General features: G+C 42.9%; 1 protein-coding gene across 2 annotated transcripts in view; it reads left to right on the forward strand.

Annotated features, from left to right (window-relative positions):
- Positions 1–9,567: 9,567 nt before the first annotated feature.
- The window catches only part of LOC115198752 (metabotropic glutamate receptor 8-like), a 230,261-nt gene continuing 213,976 nt past the window's right edge, over positions 9,568–25,852 (forward strand). For both annotated transcript variants that reach the window (XM_029760997.1, XM_029760996.1), the window contains exons 1-2: positions 9,568–9,661; positions 14,157–14,991. In XM_029760997.1, coding sequence (XP_029616857.1) covers positions 14,437–14,991 — 555 coding nt within the window. In that variant the 5' untranslated portion in view covers positions 9,568–9,661; positions 14,157–14,436. The remainder of the gene's footprint in view (positions 9,662–14,156; positions 14,992–25,852) is intronic.

A 25,852-nucleotide genomic window follows, 5' to 3' on the forward strand; every position in this document is an offset into this window, starting at 1 on the left:
GAGAGAGAGAGAGAGAGAGAGGAAGGGGTGAAAGAAGGGGAGACTTCACATCTAAGGGACCAAAAGTATTGTTGGAATCCGACACTAGAAGGAGGGATGGGAGCCAACGTGATGCCAGAGGTGTGGAGCCGGACACTCACTCTGTGGAGGCACTGATGCTATCACACTGCTCTGTGTAGGTTATAATCACTGTATGTACATGTAGATATATATATATATATATATATACACACACACACCTGGTCTAAACCTGAGCCTGTATAAACCTTAGGGGTGGGGAGAGAAGAGGGCAGAGTTGGAAGTGCTCTTAGCACACCATAGATATCCCATATCTGACCAGTAGAGGGTGCTCCAGTTCTGCTTTATAGGATCAGACTTTAAGGCAGGGCTCCCGAACCCTGTTCCCGGAGAGCTACCCTCCTGTAGGTTTTCACTCCGACCCCAGTGGTATCTTACCTGATTCATCTTATCAACTAGCTCATTATTAGAATCAGGTGTGCTAGATTAGGGTTGGAGTGAACCTACAGGACGGTAGCTCTCCAGGAACAGGGTTGGAGAGAGAACCTACAGGACGATAGCTCTCCAGGAACAGGGTTGGAGAGAGAACCTACAGGACGGTAGCTCTCCAGGAACAGGGTTGGAGAGAGAACCTACAGGACGGTAGCTCTCCAGGAACAGGGTTGGAGAGACCTCCCCTGTAGGTTGTGAACTTGACCCAGCCAGAGCCAGCAGTAGTGATGTTAGTGGTTTATTTCCTCAGCTCATAGTAAGCTATCCATCCACTGGGAAGGACTCCATACTAACTCAGTCCATCCAGATAGGCTTTAGTTTTTCTGTCATTCCAAGAGATAGGTTTTGGGTGATTAACTGACGGAGAAAGACCACGTAGGTGGCTGACCAGCGATACACTGGCACATTGAAGAGACGGTGACCATTGATTGGTTGATTGATGAATGACTATAGCTGTGTTTAAACAGGCAGCCCAATTCTGATATTTTTTTTCACTAATTGGACTTTTGACTAATCAGATCAGCTCTGAAAAAGCGCTGATAGGTAATTATCATGAAACTGTAAAAAAAAAAAAAAAAAATGTAAAATACATTTTTCCCAAAATGTCCTCTTGAATCACTGAGATTAGGATCTGTACTTATCTATTTCATAATTATTATACTTTTTTTTATCAGATATTATACATTTGACCAACCTTTTCACAAAAAGTCCAAAAAAGGTATAAACAAATCAGTATTTTTAATATTTGTTAATATTGCACCTCTAATGACAAGGCCTGAGTTAAACATAACACTGAAATTTTTTATACAGTTATTATCAAATTAAAACCGACTTCCCAATTTGAGCTCTTTAGCTGATTTGGTAATTACGGTAATAAGACTAGTCCTCAGACACTGTATTTGTATGTAATACATATTATAGTGTAATGTAAACTTCAACCAGTATACAATTTTTATGATTTATGGACAAATGTATGATTTATATACAGCAACATATTTTGTTAGGTTTTCTGAAGAAAACGTTTTATAATGACCTGAGAATTTAATCCGGACACATTTCGCTAATGAGAATTTGGGGTGAAAATGTACAAAATTCTGGCGAAAATGTTACATTTATTTAAAATAAGACACTTAGTTCTTTTGCAGATGCATCATGGTTTTGTAACTCAATTTGCTACAGACTTTTTTCAAAAGACCATTAGTGAGGGGAGAAAAAATCTGAATTTGGCTGCCTGTATAAACATAGCCATAGTGACAGACCAAATGTACAATGTCTTGTTCAGCCAGAAAGCAATGGCACAATGGAAAAGAAACAGACCAAATTGTATTTTTCTAACGGAAAAGCTTGTTAAACCAGGTTTTGGACTGATGTACATATTAACTGTCATATGGATGGTATAAACGATAGATATATTGGCAGATGTATAGGTGATGTATAGTTTTTGTTTGAATCTCCCGGAAAAGTAGAGATATATACTCCAATATCTCTGAATAGTGAGATATTTTATTTTTCTCTGTGTTCAAAGCACTGAAGAATCTGTTATGTTCCGACTCTCACTCATATGACTGTGTCAAAACCAGATGGTGAAATGACGTAGAGAGTTTTCTTTCTTTCTTTAAAAGAGAGGATGTGTGTTTTGGCGGCACATCTGTGACAGAGCAGAAGGGAAATGAAGTGATTTTACTTTTCAAGACTGATTTTCCTTATTTGTCCTCTACATTCAGATATTAAAGAGTGTAGCCATTTCCTAGGACTGTGTACTAACTAACCTAAACGCCTCCATAGCATAAGGAGAAGAGTAGATAAGTTAAGTTTTTGAAAATAATGTAACCCATAAATCCATCCTGAAGAAATCAACTGTTACCCCAATAATAAACAACCCAAAGGGAAAATGTGTTGTGTTTTTATTTTGTAGTTGTGAAATGTATATTTTCCCCACTATTTCAGCTAGAATCAATTGAGATAATCAAACCCTCAACATTTGTTCGGAGAGCTGTGAATGAACTATTCAGTTTATGGTTAATCCGTCTGAACTTATTATAGCCCCCCCTGTCTCAAACCCAGGCCATATTATGCAGCATTGTGGCTTACACACAGACACACCTCATTCATTCATTATGCCGGTGTTATGGTACTGATGGCTTTTCAGAACTGATGGCTTCTACGGTTGTGGCTAGTACAGCTCCGTCTAGTTGTCGTGTCAGGGACAACTGAAGAATTTTAGCTAAGCCTAACCCTTTTCCTAACCTTAACCTAATTCTCATAACCTGCTGCGTTAGCTCTCCTAACCTACGTTAAGTCCATAGCAGAACTCCATCTAGCCACAATCATAGAAGCCACCAGTTCCAGAGAAACCCACCAGGGGATAAATTGGTCCGGGTTCCGCCAAGACCTGTGATCCAAATGAGAGCCAGGCGGAGCTGAGACGCGATACCTTTGGTTATGGGAATCTTTTATTATCTAATGAAAAATTGTTGTCCACATTAAATTTTCCTCAGCTATCAACACGAGTAAGCAACAGCTAAATCATACAACCCCATATGTAAAAAAAATATAAAAAATCCTCTTCAGGTGCTTTCATATTGCAAGTGGCACACAGGGAGAGAAACATGCATTCCCAGTCATTGTAGCCTTCAACATTCTTAATGCAGTCGTGGGAAAACACACCTTTGAAAGAAGTTTTGATGGCCACTCTTAAAAGAGGACGATCATAGAGCATTCTAGTGTTGAACTGCACCATTTTAGAAGTTTTTAGCAGTGGCATGGTTTCTGGGTCCTTGCTATCTGGGATCCTTAGGATGTCCCTACCCATTGAAGTTGACATTTTAAAGAGTTAATACAGTGCTTTCGGGAAAGTTTTCAGACCCTTCACGGTTTCCCATGTTTTGTTACATTACAGCCTTATTCTAAACTTGATTAAATATATATTTTTTCCTCATCAATCTACACAATACCCTATGATGACAAAGCGAAAACAGGTTTTAGAAATGTTTGCAAATGTATTAGATATAAAAAACAATATCTAATTTACATAAGTATTCAGACCCTTTGGTATGAGACTCGAAATTGAGCTCAGGTGCATCCTGTTTCCATTGATCATCCTTGAGATATTTCTACAACTTGATTGGAGTCCACGTGTGGTAAATTCAATTGATTGGACATGTTTTTGAAAGGCACACACCTGTCTATATAAGGTCCCACAGTTGACAGTGCATGTAAGAGCATAAACCAAGCCATGAGGTCAAAGGAATTGTCCGTAGAGCTCCGAGACAGGATTGTGTCAAGGCACAGAAAAATGTCTGCAGCATTGAAAGTCCCCAAGAACACAGTGGCCTCCATCATTCTTAAATTGAAGACGTTTGGAAGCACCAGGACTCTTCCTAGAGCTGGCAGCCCGGTCAAACTGCGCAATCGGGGGAGAAGGGGCTTGGTCAGGGATGTGACCAAGAACCCGATGGTCACTCTGACAGAGCTCCAGAGTTCCTCTGTGGAGATGGGAGAACCTTCCAGAAAGATAACCATCGCTGAAGCACTCCACCAATCAGGCCTTTATGGTAGAGTGGCCAGACGGAAGCCACTCTTCAGTAAAAGGCACATGACAGCCCGCTTGGAGTTTGCCAAAAGGCACCTAAAGACTCAGACCATGAGAAACAAAATTCTCTGGTCTGATGAAACCCAACATTTTTGGCCTGAATGCCAAACGTCACATCTGGTGGAAACCTGGCACCATCCCTACGGTGAAGCATGGTGCTGGCAGCATCATGCTGTGGGGATGGGAAGACTAGTCAGGATCGAGGGAAAGATGAACAGAGCAAAGTACAAAGATCCTTGATGAAAACCTGCTCCAGAGCGCACAGGACCTCAGACTGGGGTGAAGGTTCATTTTCCAACAGGACAATGACCCTAAGCACACAGCCAAGACAATGCAGGAGTGGCTTCGGGACAAGTCTCTGAATGTCCTTGAGTGGCCCATCCAGAGCCCGGACTTGAACCCGGTCTAACTTCTCTGGAGAAACCTGAAAATAGCTGTGCAGCAAAGCTCCCCATCCAACCTGCCAGATCTTGAGAGGATCTGCAGAGAAGAATGGGAGAAACTCCCCAAATACAGGTGTACCAAGCTTGTAGCGTCATACCCAAGAAGACTCGAGGCTGTAATCGCTGCCAAAGGTGCTTAAACAAAGTACTGAGTAAATGTATTATTTCAGTTTTTTTTTTAAATAAATTTGCTAACAATTATAAAAACCTGTTTTTGCTTTGTCATGGGGTATTGTGTGTAGATTGATGAGAGGAAAAACGATTTAATCAATTGTAGAATAAGGCTGTAACGTAACAAAATGTGGAAAAAGTCAAGGGGTCTGAATATTTTTCGAACGCACTGTATACGGGTTAAGGTTAGCATTAGGTAAGAGTAAGGGTAGAGGTTAGGGTAGGGACATCCCAAGGATCCCCTATAGCAGGGAGGCATAGGGGAGATTGGGGTGAAATGTGACACTGGCCAGGTGCAACAGGTAGGCCTACATTATATTCACAGTACATTATCCTTGTCTGTGTGCCAGTGGAATGTTTTTTGGGGACATTCAAGTCATCAAAGGTTGCTAGCAACAAGATAGCCTAATGTTTAGAGTTTGTGATCTAGCTGATGATTAGCCCATTGGGATAAATGCAAATGGGAAACCATCAGACTATTTATTTATAGCCACTATGCTGCATCAGTTGGGCTACAACAGGTGATCATGCTTACTGCTGAATATCACACCTGCCTGATGGTATGGACCAATATGTTATTGGGCTAATTTCTGGAGGGGGAAATTATTTTATTTTAATTCATTTTGGAGTAGAATGTCCTTTTAAAAAGTCACCAGAATTGTCCTTTTCACAGTCATTCTCCCCCCCAAAATGTTTAAGTCCCTCCACGACCTGGAGACCAAGTATGCTGTGATACAGTATGTCCGTTTATTATGTACACCCATTTAGTACCGGGTCCCCATTTGCCTCCAGAACAGACTGAATTCTCAGGGGCATGGATTCTACAAGTCGGAAATGTTCCACAGGGTTGTTGGCCCATGCTGACGCGATGGCATCACGCAGTTTCTGCAGAATGGATGCCGGTACATCACCAGCCTGTACCGTACCAGGCAGGATGGGTCCATGGACTCATATAACTCTGCCATCAGCATGATGCAACAGCAACCGGGATTTGTCGAACCAGGCGATGAGGAATGGAACCCGATGTGGTCATCTGCTACAATAGCCCATCTGTGACAAGGATCGATGAGATAGTTTTCTGCACACCACTGTTGTACTGCGTTGTTATTCATCTGTTTGTAGCTCGCCTGTTAGCTTGCACGATTCTTGCCATGCTCCTTCGACCTCTCATCCGTATATACTCAGTTTATTAGGTACACCGATTTAGTACCGGGTCGGATCCCCCTTTGCCTCCAGAACAACCTGAATTCTCCGGGACATGGATTGTGCAAGTCGGAAATGTTCCACGAGGATGTTGGTCCATACTGACGCGATGGCATCACGCAATTTCTGTGGCTAAGAAAGGAACAATTGGAAAATAATTTTGGTTTCAACCCCTGCTTCAGAGTGCTATAGAAATAGCATACAAGCAGTTTTACTATGACTTCTGCAGTGCATGGCCAGATTAATCAAAATATGAATTCGGAGGGCAGAAATGATTAAGTATTAAAGCATTAGACCTCTCACCAAAGGCATCAGTCATATAAAAGTTATACTTAAATCCAAAATGATTTTCTAGTAAATTAGTGGAAATGTCTCACCCAATGTTCCAGAATGGTCTTTTTCCTTTTAATCAGATTACAACTGCTCACTTTTGGTTATTTGAAAACGAAATAATCTCCAAAATATCATTATTTTTTAAACAAGCCATAGAAAGTTGGTTGCAATTTCAGTTTACCCTCCACATGAAAAGACAGAACAAATAATACAACAAACATTGTGGTTATGTCACGACTTCCGCCGAAGTCGGCTCCTCTCCTTGTTCGGGCGGCGTACGGCGGTCGACGTCACCGGCTTTCTAGCCATCGCCGCTCCATTTTTCATTTATCCATTTGTTTTGTCTTGTTCCCTGCACACCTGGTTTTCATTCCCCAATCACACTACATGCATTTATTCCTCTGTTCCCCCTCATGTCTTTGTGTGTGATTGTTTCGGGTTGCGTTTATTTCCGTGTTTTTAATTCACGAGGTATGGTTATTTGTTTGTACTTTATTATTGTGACTGTTTGAGCGTTTTTGCACTTTGGCATATTGGATGGAGGTTTCGACGCAGTGGCGTCCGTCTGTTGGTTTCTCCTGCCTAAATAAAGTGTGCGCCTGTTCACAACACTCTGCTCTCCTGCACATGACTCCGCTCCCAGTACGCACACCATTGACAGGTTAAACTCAAATATAATTTACTAATTGATAAAAAAAGGTATAATCTTGGATTAGCTAACACAACGTGCCATTGGAACACAGGAGTGATGGTTGCTGACAATGGGCCGTTGTACGCCTACTTAAATATTCCATTAAAAATCAGCCGTTTCCAGGTACATTAGTCATTTACAACATTAACAATGTCTGCACCGTATTTCTGATCAATTTTATGTTATTTTAATGGAAAAAAAATGTGCTTCAAAAACAAGGACATTTCTAAGTGACCCCAAATTTTTGAACGGTAGTGTGTATATATGTATGTACGTATGTGTATATATATGTATGTACGTATGTGTATATATATGTATGTACGTATGTATATATATATGTATAAATGTATGTACGTATATATATATGTATGTACATATATATATATATATATATGTAAGTATATATCTATGTAGTTTATATATATATGTATGTTATTTTAATGGAAAAAAAATGTATATATATATGTATATATGTATGTACGTATATATATATATGTACGTATATATATATATGTACGTACATATATATGTATGTACGTATGTATGTATGTATGTATGTATGTATGTATGTATGTATGTATGTATGTATGTATGTATGTACGTAGGTATATATGTATGTATGTACGTACGTATATATGTATGTATGTACGTACGTATATATGTATGTATGTACGTATGTACGTACGTATATATGTATGTATGTATGTACGTATGTATATATATGTATGTACGTATGTACATATATTTACCCCAAAAATATATGGGGGTTTGGAAATTATGCGAACAATTACATTGACGGAAGCAACAGTCTATCTGCAATATTAAAGCTGATCCACCCCCTAAAAAAAAGAGTTTAAAAAGAAGTCTAGAGACCTGTGGACAAAAACATTTTAAAGACCTCCCCACTTGGCATCAGAGAGCTAATTTCATGCAATTCTACACATTTTTCCATGGGGCAGAGAGAATGCTGCAGTATAAAGCATAAAGTACAGTGCATTTATGTTCAAAACAACATTCTTAGGTAATACAAGAATTTAGTTGATTATTTGTGTCAGAGGAGGCTGGTGTGAGGAGCTATAGGAGGATGGGCTCATTGTAAGGGCTGGAATGGAATTCGTGGAACGGAGTCAAACATGTGCTTTCCATTCCAGCCATTACAGTGAGCCCATCCTCCTATAGCTCCCCCCAGCAGCCTCTGCTAAATGTGGCTGCCAATATCTGTGTAAACCAGGCCCATGCTGTGCATCTAAGGGTAAAGATTTCATTTGGATGAATAATATTACTGTGTCGTACCCTCTAAACCTTTTCCAATGATCCCATGCCCAAAATTCGTTAAATCTGTTGTTTATAGCCATATTCATAAAACAATTCTAATAGGAACGTTTTATACACACTGAGTGTACAAAACATTAGGAACACCTGCTCTTTCCATAACATAGACTGACTAAGTGAATCCAGGTGAAAGCCTTGATCCCTTATTGATGCCACACCTTATTGATGTCTCCTCCCCAATCATCCACAGCGATTGAAGTGGATTGGAAGAAGGGTTTTTAAGGCTTTTCTTTAGCCTTTTAGTTTATTAGGTACCGTTTACGAAAATGGTTCGCTCGTACAGACAGTGAGTCACTTGGCCTTGGCTTGCTATACAAAGCAGCCCGACAGGCGGTGTGTACTGTATATGAGACAGTATTTTGCGATCAGGCAGCGGACCCCTTGTAGTACCTCCACTGACCCCCAGGCGTCCGCGGACCCTATTTAAGAACCACTGGGCTAGGCTACTTTTGATATTGAGGCTCGGATTTAAATTGGTATATTATTGGTGGATTTGAAGTGTTTTTGCGTATTGATAGTCTATCCCTGAAAAAGTATGCTTAGGTTGATTCAACCTATGGGCTTTTTTTTGACAGAAGAGCTAAAATCAATAGTTTCCATGAATTGACATGACCGATGTTTCGTTTCTAGACCTACTGTGGGCTACGTAACGCTAGATGGCGATAGTGCTCTATCTAGTGAGGCGCTCGCTCCTAAAGTCATGACAATTTTATCACGTCTCGCACATCAGCCTCATTGAACGTGAAATAGTTTTTTTGTTGATGAATCAGCTGCCTGAACTTTGCTCGTACCCCCGTCTGTATTCATTTTGGTTGTTAATTACCAATATATAGCATAAGTCAAGTTATAAATTGATCATTGCAACCAATAGGCCTGTTGATTGGAATTTGCCTATTTGCATGTAGCAACACATGTATATTGGTGTGAGCGTTTTTTGTTGGCTATTATGCAGCTAGTAGATGTAGGCTTATTGATGTCGTCAGATGTCTTGTTTACAGACGTTGATTTCAATCATAACTGATTCATTTAATGGGACTCTTCTGGGCAGATGCATCAGAATGTGACTGCGTAAATGTTGCATTCCAAACAGTTTCTTTGTCATTTATGCTACAGATAAATGGTGTCGATGCTGATAAAGGGAGAAGAGGGTATGCGGAGAGAGGGTGAGAGAGAGAGAGAGAGAGAGAGAGAGAGAGAGAGAGTTGGGAGACCAATCGCTGCCGGTGGGTGTTTTTTTTGTGATTCATTTTGGCGGAGACGCGCGCTCGCTGCTTGGCTGGATGGCTGCATGCGCTGTCCCTTTCAGCACCGACAACCAGAGGCGCGTGCATCTGTGAGTGGGATGCGAAGGCGCGAGGAACCCTCAATCAAGTCACGGAAAAGCAGGTAGGCATTTTTTTTTAAATTACATATTTCGTTTCATAGTTTTCGTATGTCTGAGAAGGTCCCATCAGACATCATTCTTCCAGGTTTCCCCTATCTTCCTCTATCTGAAGAATCCATCGCTCTTCCTCATCTGCATTTTTTTTCTCCCTCATTGTTAAATTAATTACCCTCGATGGTTCTGCAAATTAGCCCGTAAATAACTATTTATCCTTTCATTATCGATATGCATAGTTGATGTTGACAGTCCACACTGTATCATTAGTCAGTTGTGACCTGTAGCTAAATGAGAGGGTTCGGGTTTGGGAAAGGAAACTGCTGAGCTCCGCAACGAAGTTCCGATATTGACCCAAAGGAATGCGCTCTCTGCTCTGTTCCGCGCGCCAAGAAACAGCATCCCCTCAGATGGCATTTAGGAACGATCCATACATCTGATCTTACCCGTAGCCCAAACGTCGTGTTTTGTGATATAATTAGTTGTAATTAATATGGGAAAATTAGATGAAAATAATTGGGATATGAATAGTGTGATTTTCAGAGCTCACTGAAAAAGGACGCATTATTTCACACACATGAACGACGCTGTCTCAATCTCTAGACGCAAAAATGTTATATTGAAAAAAAAAACATGGTTTGATAACGTTTTAATCTAATTAAATGTAGCCTACCATGAAGACATCATTAGGTCGTTATTTCTCTTTGGAGCACAAACCAGATATGTATTCCACAGCCGCCTGCTTCATTCCACTGCTTTAATCAGTCGTGTGTTTCAGAGGGTGGTGGTGTACCCCACATTGAACCCGATCTATCCCCGCAACAAATCATACTAACCCACCACTTCCACCACGTCTTCTGTAGGGAGTTCCGTTGCTTCTCTCATCTGCCAGAACGGGTCAAGGGAATTGGAGGATCACAAGTCAATTTCGGGGGGAACCGTTGGAGGGATTTGGGATGTGTTTGATTCGTTCCCGTTTGTTGGTGTCTTTACCTGCCTGTGATCTGAATGCAAAAAAAAACAGATGTCATATACTACGTGTGCGGTGAGAGGTGGGAAACGAATGAGGAGGGGGAGGAACGGGCGGGGAGAGGGGAGAGAGAAACGAGCAGAGGGAGGGGGAGAAAATAGCAGAGAGAGAGAGAGAGAGAGAGAGAGAGAGAGAGAGAGAGAGAGAGAGAGAGAGAGAGAGAGAGAGAGAGAGAGAGAGAGGCGAAAAAGAGAGAAAAGCCATCACTTTGTGGAGAGAGCAGTGCGCTTCCCAGAGAACGTCTCTGTACATGAGAAAACCTAATATAATGACCGGTAGAGCGGGTGGTGCAGCCTGACACCTAGTGATTGGTGTAAATTAAAAAGTGAAATGTGCCAGCCTCTGCCTCGCAGGGTAATACTCCCTTCATCTTACTGCCAACAATAACGATCACACTGCTGGAATTTCCACCGTTCTGTCAATTCTCTCTTATTAGTGAGTCACACGTTCCAACCCGAGCAGGATCGAAAGTGATAACGTTTTATTGCAGAAGTGAAATACAATTCTGTAAAAGAAAACAATATGTTGAAAGATCCATTCTTACACTGTAAACCCCAAGCCATTATTAACTCAAATACTTCTAGTAAGTCGAACTCAAAGTCAATGAAAAGTCATTATTACTTAAAATGTGTATGTGGTACTGACTCAAAACTAAATGAGAAATCACATCAGCTCTATTTAAAAAAAAGTTATTATAACAAATAACAACAAAATAACCTTTTCCCAGCATGCTCTACTTCAGGTCGATTTAAAAAAAAAAAAATTAATATCTGTGTTTTTGAATGTAGGTTGAGGGATGGATTGATAGATAAATCTTATGCTAAATAAAGATAAATAACATATTTTTTTCTAAAATAATCTAATAATTTTTTGCACCCCTTACTGAAATGGTTGTTCCAGCTGAAATGGTTTAGGTAGTCTCCTCATTATGTCGATGTTGGAATGTCGGTGAATAAGAATTGCAACTGTTGAATAGCCCATCTCTGGCTGGTTTCCAATAGGAATTACGCGTCGCTTTGCAAGCTAGCGTAATGTGACATGCAGTTAGCGTTGCAAAATTCTTGAGAATATCCCAGGTTTTCCAGAAGTTGTGGTTGGAAGATTCCTGGAAATCCTTCAACCAGGATTTTTTTTTTAAATCTGGGAAAGTAACTGGAATTTTGTTCAGCCTCAAAACAAGGCCTTATGTATTGTCATAAAGAGTTTAATTATAATAACATTCACCTAGGAACTCACTCGATGAAGACCACAGGACTGAAATGGAATGAATTCAACAACCATGTCTCTGTCACTAACAATACAGTCATCGGTGGTAACTACAATTCACTCGAAAAGGCAAGGCACACTGGGAAATTATAGTGGATGCGTGGCTTAGTGGGGGCGTTACTCAAAATGTTCAAGCTGATACAACTCAAATCTGGAACCCCTACAGGCTCACAGTGAATATAGTTTTGAGTAAAGACTACACAATTACTGTACTCAAATATATTAAGTGCAATGAATTTCCTCAAAGTTTTGAGTAAAGACAGCACATTGGGGTTTACAGTGTACGCATGAATACAGCCTGAATAGCCAATTAGGAATATAACCTAGCCATAAAAGTGTGCTGTTTTATATTAAAATGCGTGTGCCTTACCCAAGTGCATTATATATATATTGTTTTGTTAAAGTGCTTGGTAAAGTGCTATAGTAATGTTATCCTTTCAAGGTAAATGATTCATATATTTCCTAAGAGTATAGTTAGCAACCATACACTGAGTGTACAAAACATTATGAACATCTGCTCTTTCAATGACAGACTGACCAAGTGAATCGAGGTGAAAGCTAGGATCCCTTATTGATGTCACTTGTTAAATCCACCTCAATCAGTGTAAATGAAGGGAAGGAGACAGGTTAAATAGGATTTTTAGGCCTTGAGACACTTGAGACATGGATTGTGTGTGGGTGCCATTCAGAGGGTGAATGGGCAAGACAAAATATTTAAATGCCTTTGAAGAGGGTATGGTAGTACGTGCAAGGCGCACCGGGTTTGTGTTAAGAACTGCAACGCTGCTGGGTTTTTCACGCTCAACAGTTTCCCGTATGTTTCAAGAATGGTCCACCACCCAAAGGACATCCAGCCAACTTGACACAACTGTGGGAAGCATTGGAGTCAACATGGGCCAGCATCCCTGTGGAACGCTTTCAACATATTTTAGAGGCCATGCCCCGATGAATTGAGGCTGTTCTGAGGGCAAAAAGGCTGTTCTGAGGGTAACTCAATATTAGGAATGTTTTCTACATTTTTTTGTACACTCAATGTATGTGAAAGTGCTGGATGTGTGGAAAGGTGATATTGATATGTATGGAAATATGGGTACATGGAGGGGCAGGGAGGGAGAAATATTGCCACGATGTCCCGAATATACATTAGGCTATTTATATGCAATGATGCAGCAGTTCCCTAGCATCTCAGCATCCCAGAAATGCGCAGCCGGTTCAGCCCACACAAGCATACTGCGCAGCATCTGTGCCTTTTGGAACGAACACGGACGCGCGCAAAAGTGGTCATGTCGCGCAGGAGGAAGTTTAGACTTATTTAGCCAATACTGCCATATGTACAGTATTGCTAGGAATGTGAAACTCATTGATATTTCCACATTGTGATGTTGTTAATATGCTCTTCTATCCAACTCAGACGAATATCCACACATTTGACTATTTTGGGGAAGCGGGTGTGGTCAAACCATAACCGGTCAAACACACTATTAGGAAGGCCCTCCTCCTCTCTCTCGGTGATTGTCTTTTCCTCATGCCTTTGTTTTGTCTGAGGAATATTGATATGATATGATATGAATGCTAAAAGTTAATTAGTGGGCTACAGATAAACTAGGCCAGCCAGTGGATATTATATTTTGAGGTAAAGAGGGCACCCAGTAGCCTAATCTGATTGGCCAGCAATAACATCACTTCCATTCGTGAAGGAAGTCCAAAGCGGGAATGAGACCAGCAAGAAAACAAAAGAGAGTTACTCCAAAACCTGCTCCACGAAAGCCTTGCGCTTCTCACTGACTCACATACTAGGATGGCTTGCTACATCATTACTGTCCTGTTTCTGATGATAATGATTAGGTAGCTGAGGTGACACCTCCCAGGTTTGGATTCCCATGCAGCTGTCAGTCAAACAGGTGTAGAACCAGTAGATGTTCACTGAATGACTGAATGATTACACACTGAGTAACCTTCACTCTGTCCACGTGAATAATTCATTCTGGAGCGTTGTTGATGTGTTTGACAGGCTTGGCACTTTGTGTTTGACAGGCTTGGCACTGGCGGATAGGATGGACTTGTCAGTGGGATAGGATTGGCGGTTGTGTGTGTGTGTGTGTGTGTGTGTGTGTGTGTGTGAGGGAGGGAGGGACTGTGTGTGCTACCCAGTAGATGGCTGACTGAGGCACTGACTGCTTTGTGTTCTCTGTGTGTGTATCTTCCAGGGTCTGCTGAAGATGTGAGTTCAGGATTATCATCACTGCAGCTGCACTTACCTCCTCTACTAGTCTCTCTGTCTCTATCTCTGTCTCTATCTCTCTCTATCTCTCTCTCCTCTACTGGGTCATGCATGCCTCATGGGCCCGGGACATCTTAGAGCGGCCTGCTAACTCCTTCCCGAACTCCTCCCCCGGGGGACTGACGCCCTTTCACCTATGATCCCGCCCACACTCTCCACCGTAACTTCTCAGTAACTCCTCCCACAACCGCCATCCAACTGTTACCATGGCGTTGTCGGAACCCCAACGCCTTCCTTCCCTCCTCGCCGCAGGCCACTTCCTTTTCCACTTCCTTACCTCATGTTCCTGGCTCCTCCCCCTGGCCTCCCCTCAGCGAATCACGGACCCCGCCATCGGCACTGCGCCCAATCAGGAGTACGCCCACTCCATCCGATTGGAAGGCGACATCATCCTGGGCGGCCTGTTCCCAGTGCACTCCCGGGGGGGCGGCGGCATGCCCTGCGGGGAACTAAAGAAGGAGAAAGGGATCCATCGTCTTGAGGCCATGATGTTCGCCATCGACCTGATCAACAAGGACACGGAGCTGCTCCCCAACATCACCCTGGGGGCCCGGATCCTGGATACCTGCTCCAGAGACACCTATGCCCTGGAGCAGTCGCTGACCTTTGTCCAAGCCCTCATCGAGAAGGACGGCTCGGACGTACGCTGTGCCAATGGCGACCTGCCCATCTTCGCCAAGCCTGATAAGATCGTGGGGGTGATCGGGGCGGCGGCCAGCTCCGTGTCCATCATGGTTGCCAATATACTGAGGCTGTTCAAGGTAAGGACACTGGAACGGGTCTGGGTTGGTTTCTGGTTGGTTTGGTTTAGTTTGACTTGAGTTTGGTTGGGTTAGTCAGGCTGGGTCTGGTTTAGTTTGACTTGAGTTTGGTTGGGTTAGTCAGGCTGGGTCTGGGTTAGATTGACTTGAGTTTGGTTGGGTTAGTCAGGCTGGGTCTGGTTTAGATTGACTTGAGTTTGGTTGGGTTAGTCAGGCTGGGTCTGGGTTAGATTGACTTGAGTTTGGTTGGGTTAGTCAGGCTGGGTCTGGTTTAAGAACCCTGCTAGTTTCAGTGTTGGTGATGTCATGGTTTGTGTTTACATTGATGTCGGAGCCATACCGTGGATATTTGTGTTGTGTTCGTGCGGATACTATTGCACTGTGTGTGTAGGTGTTGAACACCAGGCACTGTGTGTTGTATGTAGGGGGTCTCTTTACAGTAAATGGAGTATATTGCCGGCTGCCAGGGCCTGGGCTTCATCATGTCTATCTCCCCTCCTCCTCCTCCTTTTATCCTCTCCTCCTCAGATGGATGCTCATTGTTCCAACAGGATATTACCCTGACCTGTGTGTGTGTGTGTGTGTGTGTGTGTGTCTGTCAGAGCCATTATTGTGTTCTCAGCCTGGCTTCTGACATTGATTCTCTGGTATTACACACGGAGACGCCACTTCAGCAAGCCGTGCTCTCTCACTACTGCAGGCAGATAAAGTTAACCAATTAAAATGCAATCAATCTTATTGAAGAATACTCCACTTCACTCTGCCCCCAGCCCAGGGGACTGTGTGTGTGTGTGTGTGTGTGTGTGCGTGTGTGTGTATGAGGTTTTGGTCATGGGAGTTTGCTGTTAAAATTGGATCTATGCTAGACTGGTCTAGACTGGGCTTTCTAGAACATGGAGAAACAATGAAATCAATTACCGTCTAGGGTACAAAAGCCAATTAATGGTAGAGTGGTTGGAACAGAGGAGTGTGTGTATACGAGCACAAGAGTGTGTGTGTTGCCGCCATCATTAGTTGAACAAGGTTGAACGATGCGAGTGCAATGTGGAAATATGCGCCTCCTAATGATCCATGTGACATTCTCAGCCATACACCTTTATCTTCTTTCTCTCTCTCTCTTTTTCATTTTCCCTCTCTCTCTCCCTCTCTCTCTCGCTCTCTCTCACTCTCTCTCTCTCTCTCTCTCTCTCTCTCTCTCTCTCTCTCTCTCTCATATGTATCCTTTTTCTCACCATATCACTGCCGTGGTTCTGTGTGAAAGGCAGTGCTGTATTCTAACTCTGCATAATAATATTAAACATGATTTAGGAAGGAATATGTCATGGAAACGGCACACACAGGGACTTGATTTTGGGTCGCTACGCATAGCTCTCATTCTTCTAATAGGATTTAGAGCAGGGGATTGGTAGGCTTGTGTGTGTGTCTGTCTGTGTGTTTGCATTGTAGCATTTGTGTGTGTGTGTGTGTGTGTGTGTGTGTGTGTGTGTATGTATACACTGAGTGTACAAAACATTAAGAACACCATCATAATATTGGGTTGCACCCCCGACCCCACAGGGATGCTGGTCCATTTTGACTCCAATGCTTCCCACATTTGTGTCAAGTTGGCTGGATGTCCTTTGGCTGGTGGACCATTCTTGATACATACAGAAAACTGTTGAGCATGAAAAACCCAGCAGCATTGCAGTTCTTGACACAAACCGGTGCGCCTGGCACCTACTACCATACCCCGTTGAAAGGCACTTAAATCACCCTCTGAATGGCACCCACACACAATACATCATCGACTCTGGTTGAAGTGGATTTAACAAGTGACATCAATAAGAGATCATAGCTTTCACCTGGATTCCCCTGGTCAGTCTATGTCATGGAAAGACCAGATGTTGTTAATGTTTTGTACACTTAATGTATGTGTGTGTGTTAATGTGTGTCTCTCTGCGTGTGTGTGTGTGTGTGTGTGCATTGTAGCGTTTCTTTGTGTGTGTGTGTGTGTGTGTGTGTGTGTGTCTGGAAGGATGGATTGTGCTCCGTATCACATTACTATGTAGATGCTTTATCTGCTGCTTCATGTCTCATGAGTGATGCAGTGTGTGTTGCCGTCTGGAAATAGCATGTTGGAGAAGATGTCATACTGGGTGGCATGGGCCAGCTAATCTCCCCACTGGAGCCCCCAGACTCCCTTAGTCAGCACAGAGGAGAACCCAGATGCATTGAGCAGCATGGTAAACCCAAATGGGGAAACCCAGTGATGGTGGAAACTGTGAGGAATTAGATCCAAGATGGAGGTTGATGGATGGAGGTTCCTGCCCCGGATATTTCAAACCCAACATACTCTCCCACTCAGCCCGGAGTTATTCACATCCTAACAGCAACCAGGAGATCTTATTCGAGAGGAGAGACTGATGGCACCCTATTCCCTATGTAGTGCACTACTTTTGACCGGGGCCCACAGGGCTCTGGTGAAAAGTAGTGGACTGCTTAGGGAATAGGTGGGACACAGACATATACTCTCTCTGCCTGTCTCAAATAAGAGGAGAACCCAGATGTACCTATCAGACACTGCCAGCATGGTGGTGGTGGAAACTGGGAGAAATGAGATGGATGTATGGACGTTCCGGCCCCGGATACCCCAACCAGACACAACCGCTTCCCTCCACTAACCCTTCCTCCTTGCTGCTCCATGTTTCACCCCCTGTCTCTCTACAGAGCAGGGCTGGGAGTGGACACAGACTGTGGGTATCTCCTCCCTCCGTTGCCCTCTGTAAGGCAGGTTAACCAGGCCTACACCTGTCCTGCCTGCCTGCCTGGTTGGGTATTGATTGAGAAGCTCCAGAGGTGCCAGGTTGGTAATTATACTGTTGATTATTAGATCAATGGGACTCTGGATCACTGTGTAGACAGGTTTGGGATCCATTCTATTCCAACCATTTCAATTGAAGAAAAGGTCAGATAGAACGGGAACGTTAGTGATGTCTTTTCCCATAACTTCCCGTGCTATTCAAAATGCATTCATGTTTGGGGAGGAATAAGGGGTGTCTGTGTGTGCATGCGTGCGTTGATGAAGGTTTCATAGATAACGCGACACTCCTACAATGCAGCTTCTGGAGCAGTATTATCTGCTGCGATGTATGATATTACCCAGAGTCTCAGTATTACTGTGTTACTATCATCTGATAGGATGAGGAGAAGATCGTTTCTCTGTTGCCTGAGCTGGATTTCCTAGTCTGTCCATGAATCTCTCTGCTCCCAACTGCCAAGGGGTAAGAGGATTGAGGGGGTGTAAGGGAATGATTATTTCAGAGTCTTGCTGAGAATCAAATTGGCGAGAGCAAATATTTTCAGGCCCCCGGAACATCATGCACTCTGTAGTTGAACTAAGAACACGTCGATAAAAGAGGATCATTTCAAAGACTGCTCAGTGAATTATTAACCAATTGTGTTGCTCCATAACACTCCGGAGACAACAATTAGATTGGAATGGAATTAACAAATACATGCTCATGAGTCATACATGGCGCATAGAGGTCATCGTGACGATTTCGCCCTCTGCATTGAAGAGTTTAAAGGACAGAGTTACAGACGGCCACAAGGCAAGACTTCTGAGGATGTGATTGGACAGGTCCAGACAGAAAGTGTGCTAATATGTGTCTGTTTTACTGTGAACTGAGTTAGGAAGGGAGAGAGAGGAAGAGAGAGCGATTTAGAGACGGAGAGAAGAGAGGGATAGAAGAGAGAGATTGAGATCAACAGAGAGAAATAGAGAGAGTGTCTCTCTCAGGAGTCTCAGGACTCTGATGATTGTGCTGTTGATCTCCTTAATGATGAGAGAATTATGTGGCTGATAATGAAGCCAGGGGTTCTTCACAACAACAACAACAACAACCATGAGATCTCATTAGAGAGGAGCGACTGACTGCTTCCCAAATGGCATCCTACTCCCTAAGCAGTCCACTACTTTTGACCAGAGCCCTATGGGCCCTGGTCAAAAGTAGTGCACTACATAGGGAATAGGGGGGACACAGACGTAGACTCTCTCTGCCTGTCTCAAACAAGATGGCCGCCACACCATAGAGAGCGAAGACCAGGCCCTCACTAACGAGGAGAGCTCTAATTTTACGTCTGAAAATATTTATTTTCGGCCTGGGTTGATGTACTGATGATTCATCAAACGAGCCCCGCTGGCAACACACTCATGAACATACACACACACGCACGCACGCGCACACGCACACACACACACACACACGCACGCACGCACGCACGCGCACACGCACACACACACACACACACACACACACACACACACACACACAGTTTTTTGAGTGAAGTTTGTTTACGTGGTAAGTTATGATGTGTCTACCAGTTCCTCCTCAAGCTCTTTGAGAGTGAGTCGAGGTCACCAGAGTTTGTTTTAATAATCAATCTGATTCTGGAAAAGCCTGGTGGTAGAATGTGGGTTTGGGGCAACTATCCCTTTAAGAGAATGGGGGTAACAAGTGTTTTTGGGTCAGGTCTGTAAGGAAGTTGTGTAAGGGGTGAGAGAGTAGTGTGTTTGGGCTAAGTGTGTCACGACTCACGAGTGTGTGTAACGCGTTTTGTGTGAGGAGATTGTGCAATGGGTGTGAATGAAATATGTGTGTGATTGTCAGGAGTGCATTTGGGGTGCAGGTGTTAGGTTTGTGTGTTTGTCTGTGTTTTGTGCGTATATGGATGTAGGATGTGTGTTTGAGGATTGTGTGCGTTTTAAAAGTCTCTGTGAGGAGTGTTCTTGGTCTGCTTGCGTAAGACGTGTGTGTTAGTAGTGTTCTTGGGCTGCGTGTGTAAGAAGTGTGTGTGTGTGTGTTAGCAGTGGGTCTGGGCTGTTCTCTGAGACTTGTCACCTGCCTCTAAGGAGGGCCCCCTCTAAGGAGGGCCCCCAGGGTTGAGGAGGAGATGTGTAAAATAACTCCGTAGGCTGCCTCTTATAAACCGCCTGTCAGAGTGACACACTGCAAAACAGCTCCCCATGCATGGCTTTTGCCTGAGAGAGAAACTGGCTGGTTATTATTGTGCAGTATATCTCTATGGGTAGTCCAGGCAAGACGGTCAGGGCAAGTGACTGCACTGTGTTATGTCTTCTTAACGTTATGCTGTATATCTACGGTATACGGGCAGTCAAAGCGCATGGCACGAACAAGAGCTTTGTTTTTTGTTGCTGAACAACGTAAGGAGACTAATGAGAGTTTGATACTCAATGGTTGGTTCTCTTGGTTGCCATGAGTGATGGAATAGTCCCAAAGTGCAAACCCCAAGCTAAATCACCCTCACCTCTGTACTTTACAAGTTATTTGAAAATATTCAAATTCTGTACTTGACCCAGGTTTTGTGCACTGGCTCCTACTGGCTCCTAGGGCTTTGTTAGAATACAGGGAAGGAGGGGAACAAGAGGGTTGGAAGAGAATGAGGGGAAAAGAAGGGAAGAAAGATGAACTCTCCTCTCTTTTCCCAACCTCCTGTCCAGAGGGAGCTGTTTCTATGTTTTATCAGCACCCCAGAATTATTTTTAAAAGGGTTGTGGGAAAACACGGAAACAACATTAGTGGACGAGGAGAGCGAGAGCTGAAAATAGGCTGTGAATACTTAAATAGAGGTTAAATGGTGGTTTGCATCATTCACAGCTACAGTTGCCAAATATGTCTAAAGCTAGTGTATAGGACCTGTTTCAAATTATCCCCTTTACATAGCTACATAGCTATCCCTTTTACATAGCTACATAGCTATCCCATTTACATAGCTACATAGCTATCCCCTTTACATAGCTACATAGCTATCCCCTTTACATAGCTACTTCATATTCACACTCGCTCTGGAATGGGAAAAATATCCTTTCTATTTTATTCAGCTAAGTTCAACTATGTTCTTTTACTAGAAAATCATATCATATAAAATAATGTCAGGGGACTTACATCCTGTCTGCTAAATGAACAAGCCTACAGCCCATAGCATGGCACATAGCCAGATAACATAGGCCAACTCATATTGTGTTCTTCTGAAATACATTTTCTTCATATCATAATGTTTCTTTAGACCTGCCTAAAATAAATCATGGATTTACTGTGTTTTTTTCAATTGAGTTATTAGACTTTTAAAAATGTAGATGTTCCAAAGGCGTGCCGCACCAGCAGCTTGTATGCGTGGAGGCCCGGAGATGCTAAACGTGTTTATGTTAATTAACGGTCAATTACCGTGAGACCGGCAGCCTGACAATAACCGGCTGACAAAATGTCATGACCACCACAGCCCTAGGGTAGACTTTGGCTTGCCTCCAGAAACATAACACTGAAGTCCGAAACGGACAGAGTCGTCACAAAATGTTGTCATAATATATGCACTCTCCTGTTCTCGCAGAAGCCATTTCCGGACTCGTACAGGAATGGCGTCATCAGGATGCCTATGTATATGTATATTCTTCCTCTCTATTATCCCTCTGTCAATGGATGGATTGACTGATTTACCGTGCCTTCGGAAAGAATTCAGACCCCTTGACTTTTTCCACATTTTGTTACGTTACAGCCTTATTCTACATTTTACATTTTAGTCATTTAGCAGACGTTCTTATCCAGAGCGACTTACAGTAGTGAATGCATACATTTTTTTTCTCCGTACTGGTCCCCCGTGGGAATTGAACCCACAACCCTGGTGTTGCAAACACCATGTTCTACCAACTGAGCCACACGGGACTAAAATGTATTAAATCAAACAATGCCCTCAGAAATTACAGCACAATACCCAATAATGACAAAGCGAAAACAGTTTTTTAATTTTTTTTTTGCAATGTATAAAAAAACAAACAGAAATACCTTTACATAAATATTCAGACCCTTTGCTATGAGACTCGAAATTGAGCTCAGGTGTATCCTGTTTCCATTGATCATCCTTGAGATGTTTCTACAACTTGATTGGAGTCCACCTGTGGTAAATTCAATTGATTGGACATGATTTGGAAAGGCACACAGCTGTCTATATAAGGTCCCACAGTTGACAGTGCATGTCAGAGCAAAAACCAAGCCTTGAGGTCGAAGGAATTGTCCATAGAGCTCCGAGACAGGATTGTGTCGAGGCACAGATCTGGGGAAGGGTACCAAAACATTTCTGCAGCATTGAAGGTCCCCAAGAACACAGTGGCCTCCATCATTCTTAAATGGAAGAAGTTTAGAACCACCAAGACTCTTCCTAGAGCTGGCCGCCTCGCTCCCCATCCAACCTGACAGAGCTTGAGAGGATCTGCAGAGAAGAATGGGAGAAACTCCCCAAATACAGGTGTGCCAAGCTTGTAGCATCATACCCAAGAGGACTCGCGGCTGTAATTGCTGCCAAAGGGGCTACAACAAAGTACTGAGTAAAGGGTCTGAATACTTATGTAAATGTAATATTTCAGTAGTTTATTTTTAATAAATTTGCAAAAATGTCTAAAAACCTGTTTTTGCTTCGTCATTATTGGGCATTGTGTGTAGATTGATGAGGGGAAAAAAACGATTTAATAAACTATAGAATAAGGCTGTAACCTAACAAAATGTGGAAAAAGTCAAGGGGACTAAATACTTTCCGATGGCACTATATATGAAGAGACTGAGGGAATATGTAACAGACAGGTATATCTACTACACAAAATCTGACCTCCTTTTTCACCCAATCCACTTTGAGACAAAATATAGGGTTCTTCATAACTATCTTTAAGAGCAGAGCTGTGTGTGTGTGTGTGTGCGTAGCTATAGGAAGAGACTGGTGAGACCCAGAGAGCAGAATAGGAAAAGGTAAGAAAGCCTCTAAACTGTGTTGGCCTTGTCCATGTATTTTTAACTGTCTGTCTTTTTGGATCTGTGTGAATAATGCATAGAGTGAGAGAAGGAATAGCCAATAAGTGTTAGAGTTTAATAGCCTTTGTGGCAGAGCAGGGCCCCACTGCGCCTCAGGGGCGACCCCTCTTTCATCCATCCATCCCTTCCTGATCTCTCCATCCCCCCCTCCTTCACAGGCTACCTAGGGACCTGTGTGTGACCGAAGGCGTCAGTAAGCCTCAGTTTGGCTGGCGGCTTGCCGAAGTCGACTAGGCGAACCGAAGGGTTGCGTTCACGTACTTCCTTAAAGGAACGCTCCACCCAAAAACTATCTTTTGGAATTTGTTTCATTAGTCCATTGTTGACATAGTCCCAAAATGTTTTGCTTGTCACCAATCAGGTTTTAAACATATATAACTTTCAAAATACGGAAATCATCCCTGTATGATGCATTTTGCATCATATGATGCTGCGTTTTGCATCATAGGATGCAAAATGAATCATACAGGGATGATTTCTGAATTTTGAAAGCTACATATCTTAAACTTGATTGGTGACAAGCAAAACATTTTTTGGACTATGTCAACAATGGACTAATAAAACAAATTCCAAAAGATAGTTTTCGGGTGGAATTTTCTTTTAAAAGACCTTGGCTTGAAAATATTACATAAATAATCATATTATTTTACTATAAAATCAAATAATATAAAATAATGACAGGGGACTTACAAGCATATCTTGTCTGCTAAATGAACAAGCCTACAGTCCATAGCATGGCACATAGCCAAATCAAATTTTATTGGTCACATACACATGGTTAGCAGATGTTAATGCGAGTGTAGCGAAATGCTTGTGAGTCCCCTGCCATTATTTTATATTATATGATTTTATAGTAAAATAATATCATTGAACTTAGCTGAATAAAATAGAAAGGATATTTTTCCCATTCCAGAGCGAGTGTGAATATGAAGTGGCTATGTTGAGCGTTAAAGTGATCATTTGAAACAGGTCCTATACGCTAGATTTAGAGATATTTGGCAACTTTGGTTGTGAATGTTGCAAAAAATGTAGATGTTCGATCAGCAGCTTGTATGCGTGGAGGCCCGGAGATGCTAAACGTGTTTATGTTAATTAACGGTCAATTACCGTGAGCCCGGCAGTCTTTAGCCTGACAATAACCGGCTGACAAAATTTCATGACCGCCACAGCCCTAGTGTAGACTTCGGCTTGCCTCCAGAATTCTTTTTTCGTCAGCCCGAACAGCTGAAAAATCCCTCGCCGAAGTCCAAAACGAACAAAATGTTGTCATAATATATGCACAAACTCTTCGAAACTGTTTTGGCTGGGAAACACGTGGGCACCTTAAGGATGACATCACCAAAGACCAGGGTACCCTCAGGCAGGGAGGTAGGGAGGGAGAGACAGGGGGAGGGAGGGATGGAGGGAGAGAGGGGGGAAGAGGTAGAGCGAGAGGAAAAGGAGTTCTCTGGTCTCAGATCTCTATAATTTGTTTTGTAGCATGACGGCCACCCTCTGATTGCCATTATGAAGTGACAGAGAGAGGGAGCGAGAGAGTGAGTTTGTGTATGTGCGTGCAAAGCAAATTGACCAGTGTTGCCTAGTGTTGATTTTTCAGTATAACATTTTTAGTGTTGATTCAGGTGTTACCTCTGTAAGTGTTAAAATAACACTCATTGGTGAAAAAGAATCCAGGTGTTGGTGTTAATAACCAGTGTTAACCCAAAACCACGCTCATCATTATCCTTTTCCCAGCATACTGTATTGCAGGTTGATTTTTAGAATTGTTTGTTTCCATATCTCTGTTTTTGCATGTACATTGAGTGAATAAATCATCTTATAATACTCAAATATAAATAATATACATTTTTCAAATCTATATCAATCTGGTATTTGGACTCATTGCACCCATTACTGAAATGGATGTTCCAGTTTAGATGGTTTAGACGGAGGGATTATGTGTTTATTTCTTCCTCTCTATCATCGCTCTATCATATGTCCTTTTGTCAGTGGGTGGATTGACTGTTTTCTATGTAGAGACTGAGGGAGCGTGTAACAGACAGGTGTATCTACTACTAGAAATCTGACCTCCCCTTTCTACTCAACCTACTTTGAGACAAAAGATAGTCATGAAGAATCCTATCTTTAAGGGCAGGGCTGCGCGTGTGCGTAGCTATAGAGAGAGACTGGTGAGACCCAGAGAGCAGAATAGTAAAAGGTAAGAAAGCCTTTAAACTGCTTTGGCCTTGGGACCTGTGTGTGACTAAGGATGACATCACCAAAGACCAGGGCACCCTCAGGAAGGGAGGGAGAGAGAGAGAGGTAAAGAGAGAGGAAAGGAAGGAGTTTACTGGTCTCAAATCTCTATAATTTGTCCTGTAGCATGACAGCCACCCTCTGATTTTCATTATAAAGTGAGAGAGGAGCAAGAGAGAGAGCGAGTGAGAGAGGGAGAGAGAGTGTGTGTATGTGCGTATAACAAAAAGTATGGCACTGCAGTGCTAGTCAATAGCTGCTCTCAGCCCTCCCTCTCTCTCCTCTCATCCCCCCTCCCGTGGGGAAGGTGTGTATTTGCCTGAATAATTGGTGCTGTGCCTCTCCAGCCTCTGAAGTTTCCCACTTTTTCACCGGCTAATAAGACTCCAGGTAGAAATTGCTCTCACATCAAGGCCTAGATCTTAACTTGTTAGCTGATGAAATACAGAACACTTGGTCTGCATGTGGGACCATTTTCATGCATTTTTGGCCACGAACAGCATTGCACTCCTATAACATTCACATCTCAAATTGAACAAATTAAATTTCCCCCTCCCCACCCAACAGGTGCCCAGAAGTGTGACATCACGGCCCTTTGATCTCTCCAGCAGAGGGCCTGATGGGTAGCAGAGGGACGACATCTCTCCTCTCTTGTCGCTCTCTAATCTCCATCCCTTCATCTCTCTCATGTCATAGAGGAGAGCAGGAGAGATGGGAGAGGAGCTGTGGGCGCAAACCCTTAAATTCAACAGCACCTCTCAGGAATTAGG

Source organism: Salmo trutta, chromosome 8 (genome assembly GCF_901001165.1).
Source record: "Salmo trutta chromosome 8, fSalTru1.1, whole genome shotgun sequence".
Taxonomy (NCBI): domain Eukaryota; kingdom Metazoa; phylum Chordata; class Actinopteri; order Salmoniformes; family Salmonidae; genus Salmo; species Salmo trutta.